The sequence below is a fragment of the Lottia gigantea genome, assembly GCF_000327385.1.
Source record: "Lottia gigantea unplaced genomic scaffold LOTGIsca_534, whole genome shotgun sequence".
NCBI classification, from domain to species: domain Eukaryota; kingdom Metazoa; phylum Mollusca; class Gastropoda; family Lottiidae; genus Lottia; species Lottia gigantea.
In genome coordinates, this window is record NW_008709828.1 from 8,530 (window position 1) to 14,438 (window position 5,909).

General features: G+C 29.7%; 2 protein-coding genes across 2 annotated transcripts in view; both read left to right on the forward strand.

Moving 5' to 3' along the window:
• Positions 1-669: 669 nt before the first annotated feature.
• Positions 670-1,762, forward strand: LOTGIDRAFT_145894 (hypothetical protein; the record flags this gene model as incomplete). The annotated part of the gene is made up of 2 exons (XM_009062845.1): positions 670-861; positions 1,571-1,762. Coding segments are annotated over 2 exons (384 nt in total), but the record flags the coding sequence as incomplete, so codon positions are not given.
• A 3,818-nt stretch (positions 1,763-5,580) lies between these two features.
• The window catches only part of LOTGIDRAFT_175900 (hypothetical protein), a gene marked incomplete at both ends in the record, with an annotated part of 10,304 nt that continues 9,975 nt past the window's right edge, over positions 5,581-5,909 (forward strand). The window contains one exon of the mRNA XM_009062846.1: positions 5,581-5,905. Coding sequence (XP_009061094.1) covers positions 5,581-5,905 — 325 coding nt within the window. The remainder of the gene's footprint in view (positions 5,906-5,909) is intronic.

Sequence of the window (5,909 nt, forward strand, 5' to 3'; positions counted from 1 at the left end):
TACCCGAAGGTAAAGTTTGATATTAAAAACTATTTACACCGTTCTACCTTTCTCCATAACTTCATCTAGCATTAGTAGAACACTGTTACTGAACACGTATCCTAATCTTCAACAGAGGTGCTGAAACTAGAACTGTTTCGTGTTCATAGGCGAAGTACAGTCACTATTTTAATCACCACGTTGAAAGTTAAATTAGGTAGATGAAATAGGCTGGATACATAGAAGCACAAATAAAATTTTAGAGATCTTTTCGTGTATAATTTACGACGTATTTCGGGTTTAGTTTTGCGGTTCAGATTGTTAGTACTTGGTTTATTTATTAATAATGATAATAGTGCAAACGACTTTTTAAATTGTATTAGACTGATGCTCAGAGGATGTATAAAGCTGATCAATGTTACAAGCATCATAAGACAGGAAGTGTCCTTTCAGGTCCCACGTCTGCAGCAACCTCTTTCATGTAAACCAGAGAGTTTACGCAGTTTTTGTTGTCGCTATTGGGTGAGTGCAAAGGCCAGAGATCAAAGCGGAGTCGTGATGTAATATATAAAGGATATAAACAAGTGAATAAAGATTCTGTTTATATGATCTTAGAAGATTGCTACTTTCACAAAACGAGAAAAAGTGGGCCATTGTATAAGATAGGATGTAATATCTGATTTTTCAGATATCTCGTATCAAGTAGAAGTAAAAACAGGAGATGAACCTGCAGCAGAAACAGCTGCAAATATTACTCTGATAATTTATGGTACTCGTGGAGACACAGGCCCTTTACAACTAGACCAATCTCTTGATCATTCTGATCCGTTTCAACGAAACTACACTGATACTTTCATACTTACAGCTCCGGTCATTGGTCAGGTAAGGAAATTAGATAACCATAGAAATAAAAACTGAACATAAAGTATGTTCTACAAAATTTGCAGCAGGGTTTTTCTTCTATCTTATCTTGACCTTGTCTTTCTTAGTGTATAGTGTGTTTATCGTAAAGGTAAATATTTGACCCAATGTTGGTAAATTTGGGTGCTAATTTAAACTTTCCATAGGAGATTTTGACAGATTGTAGTTAATATTGGAAACGAAAAACATTTCCAGAGCATAATGTTTAATATAAAAAGTATTAAAACTAAATCTTATAGCAGCCTAAGTTAGGAGGTAAAGGATCCAGAATTTGGTTTTGGAACAGTTTTTTCGGATTCAGGATATCTGAAATATGCTAGAAAAATACATTACCGACTGTTACCCAGAAATGCCTCTCACTTGAACGTTTCTCTGAAATCCGACAAGTCTGTAACTATTTGGCTATGATTTAAATTTATTTTAGTTACTAAGTTGTGAACAAATTTTTACACCTAAAAATCTTTGGATTTCTAAGAAAATGTTTTTTTTTCATTTTGTTCATATAATATTTTGACAGAATACAATTCATGTTTAAAATTTCTACTATAATAACCTTTCTAGTTCTTGCTGATTTATGTTGTTTTGAATGTTAACAAGGAAACACTCATTGTTAATATCATACATTATTTACATTACTATTACTATTGGTATGTTGATTTTCTGATTTTAGATTGAAAAAATTAAGATGGGACATGACAACTCCGGGCCAGGCTCTGGGTGGTACTTAGGCACAGTAACTATTGATTTGCCATCTGAAGGTCGACGTTATGAGTTTGTGTGTAATCGATGGTTATCTAAATCAGACGATGATAGAGAGATTGTAAGAGAATTTCAGCTAACTAGTTCAGAAGGTAATTATTAAAATCAATTTAGATAATGTGAATATCTCAGACATCTCTTTGAAACAGACTAATTAGATGAACTATATAAATAAAAAATACCTATGAAATGCCTTTCCTTAATTCACAAGCTGTAACGAAGAATTGCGGAAAATTGTTATTTTGACTTCAAAACAAATCCAGATCTCCAAAACCGCTTGTCTTATTAGAGGTCAAAACTAATTCTATATCCTTATTGCAAATTTCTGGTCATCTCCTAAGTTGGTGAGCGTCTCGTAATAGAGGTTGAAACTAATTCTATATTTTATTTATATTTTAGAATTGTAATACACGTGATAGGAAATATAATCGACTGTCAGACGTTGATAACCAATTGAATGGCACATCGCTAACGATGCATTTAACTTATATTATTAAAAGTTGTATATTATAATTATTGAGAGGGAATTGATATTATATTGTTAGTGTAGGTTTATGTTAAAGGTAATATAAATTAATAAAAGTTGTATATTATAATTAGGGAATTGATATTATATTGTTAGTGTAGGTTTATGTTGAAGGTAATATAAATTAATAAAAGTTGTATATTATAATTATTGAGAGAGAATTGATATTATATTGTTGATGTAGGTTTATGTTAAAGGTAATATAGATTAATAAAAGTAGTATATTATAATTATTGAAAGGTAACTGATATTATATTGTTTGTGTAGGTTTATGTTAAAGGTAATATGAATTAATAAAAGTTGTATATTATAATTATTGAAAGGTAATTAATATTATATTGTTGGTGTAGGTTTATTTTAAAGTTAATATAAATTAATAAATGTTGTATATTATAATTATTGAAAGGTAACTGATATTATATTGTTGATGTTGGTTTATGTTAAAGGTAATATGAATTAATAAAAGTTGTATATTATAATTATAGAGAGGGAATTAATATTATATTGTTGGTGTAGGTTTATGTTAAAGTTAATATAAATTAATAAATGTTGTATATTATAATCATTGAGAGGGAATTGATATTATATTGTTGATGTAGGTTTATGTTAAAGGTAATATAGATTAATAAAAGTTGTATATTATAATTATTGAGAGGGAATTGATATTATATTGTTAGTATAGGCTTATGTTAAATGTAATATAAATTAATAAAAGTTGTATATTATAATTATTGAGAGGGAATTGATATTATATTGTTGATGTAGGTTTATGTTAAAGGTAATATAGATTAATAAAAGTTGTATATTATAATTATTGAGAGGGAATTGATATTATATTGTTGATGTAGGTTTATGTTAAAGGTAATACAAATTAATAAAAGTTGTATATTATAATTATTGAAAGGTAACTGATATTATATTGTTGGTGTAGGTTTATATTAAAGGTAATATAAATTAATAAAAGTTGTATATTATAATTATTGAGAGGGAATTGATATTATATTCGTTGATGTAGGTTTATGTTAAAGGTAATATAAATTAATAAAAGTTGTATATTATAATTATTGAGATAGAATTGATATTATATTGTTGATGTAGGTTTATGTTAAAGGTAATATAAATTAATAAAAGTTGTATATTATAATTATTGAGACGGAATTGATATTATATTGTTGATGTAGGTTTATGTTAAAGGTAATATAAATTAATGAAAGTTGTATATTATAATTATTGAGAGGGAATGGACATTATATTGTTGATGTAGGTTTATGTTAAAGGTAATATAAATTAATAAAAGTTGTATATTATAATTATTGAGAGAGAATTGATATTATATTGTTGATGTAGGTTTATGTTAAAGGTAATATAAATTAATAAAAGTTGTATATTATAATTATTGAGAGGGAATTGGTATTATATTGTTGATGTAGGTTTATGTTAAAGGTAATATAAATTAATAAAAGTTTTATATTATAATTATAGAGAGGTAATTGATATTATATTGTTGATGTAGGTTTATGTTAAAGGTAATATAAATTAATAAAAGTTGTATATTATAATTATTGAGAGGTAATTGATATTATATTGTTGGTGTAGGTTTATGTTAACAAAGAGTTATTACACAAAAAGAAGGAATATTTTACAAATGATAATAAAAATCAAATTTTTTGATGGAATATTTTAGGCGGACGAAAGTGTCAAGAGCTAAAGAGGCACTTCTTTCAATCAAACATGCAAGATATTGGCTGAATGATAACTACCAATTTCCTTATAGGACTGTAGTGGACCACCATCATATGCGGTGTCACAGAAATGCATTCAAAAATCACACCCGATTTGAATATTAGTCTACTAATCGATACTAGCTTTCAGTACATCTCAATGATATTTGTAAAGCAATCATATTGACTTTTACTCTCGATATTGCCATACTTTGGACGATATTTTGATTTACTGAATTGTTTTACTTGTACAGATGTTTATTTTACTAACATTATATGAATAATAGATTTTTATACGAATGAGCGAAAGTATTGTCACAAACCTTTACGTTAAAATAGCCAATTTGGTGTTTAGGTTTGTCAACGTCCCAGTTATATATGTAGGAGTGTATATTATCAAAGGTTTTGTTAAACAAATGATACGAGACATTTGTCGATAAATTTGGGAATAATGAAAGTGGCCAGGGGTTAGAACGCCATTCACAACACTGTTGCACTTTTGAACTAATGAACGGTAATTTATTTGCAAACCATACGCAACTGATGATCGGTATGGTGTGAAGGTCTCTTTAGACCACCTATTTATCGCTAAAGGATTTTCTATGTATAACTAAATACAAACCAAATACTATTCAAGCCACAGCTGGTACTTTGCTGGAGTCAGCCCTGTAGCTGGTTATCCGTATAATATACAGACTCTCTGTAAGTAAACAGATCTGCCAGAAGTGGGAATAAAGCTCCTTAAAAAAACCAAAAGCTTGTAGACACTACAACTGACCTTCTGGAGAATTTTCCTCGTTGCACACTGAATGACGAAGTCTACATTGATCCCATAAGGTGCAGAATAAGCAGATCCCAACACCCTCTTCATTTCATTTCCTTTCTAAAATTAACCATGATTCATAGTGAGGGCTATCACAATGATTACAAGAAGAAAAGGGGTACAGTAGGGAGGGTAATAATGGCAATATGCAACGCTTGAATTTAGAGTATGACATGCCAGATATTTGAATTAATAAAATCTTTCACAGTTCAGTTGACTCCATAAAGACAAAACAATCATAATTTTAGATTAAGGATGACGTATATCATACATGTATTGATTAACAATAACAACAAGAAAGGGGAAAGTTTGTAAACTTAAAGTGATCGACACAACAATAGTAAATATCTGTAGACCAGAAAGAGCACGCAAAAAATCACAGGCATCTGTTTTTATCAATAGTCGACTCTCTCTATAATAGTATTATATATGAAAAGGTGGCTAACGCTGGTCACGACCATCTCCACTTCAGACGATTTTCTACCATTTACAGTAATGAAACATAATCCCAACCTTATATGTATCGTTTCATAGAATATTTTCCCTTTACACAAGACCTATTTTATATCTCCCTCGGTGTTCCTCTCTATACTAATGTCCTAAATATTGTCCAATAAAAATGCTAAAAAAGTTTATACCCATTAACATTAAACAGATGCCTGTGGGAAAACTGCATACAATAAACAAAGAAAATGTTAAAACAGATAAGAATAGAAAAAATAACATCTTTCACTTGAGTAAGCCGGAACCTATACAATATTAATTATCCTGCAGTAAAAGTCATCAAATTAATACGCAAACATTTCAAAGCGTCAGTTAAAGAGAAAATTGTTATATTGTAACTGTCAAAAATGATTAGACGAGGTATGGAATCTGGTGGACTGTCAAAGATATTTAGACGAGGTATGGAATCTGGTGGACTGTCAAAGATGATTAGACGAGGTATGGAATCTGGTGGACTGTCAAAGATGATTAGACGAGGTATGGAATCTGGTGTACAGTCAAAAGTGATTAGACGAGGTATGGAATCTGGTGGACTGTCAAAGATGATTAGACGAGGTATGGAATCTGGTGTACAGTCAAAAGTGATTAGACGAGGTATGGAATCTGGTGGACTGTCAAAGATGATTAGACGAGGTATGGAATCTGGTGGACTGTCAAAGATAATTAGACGAGGTAT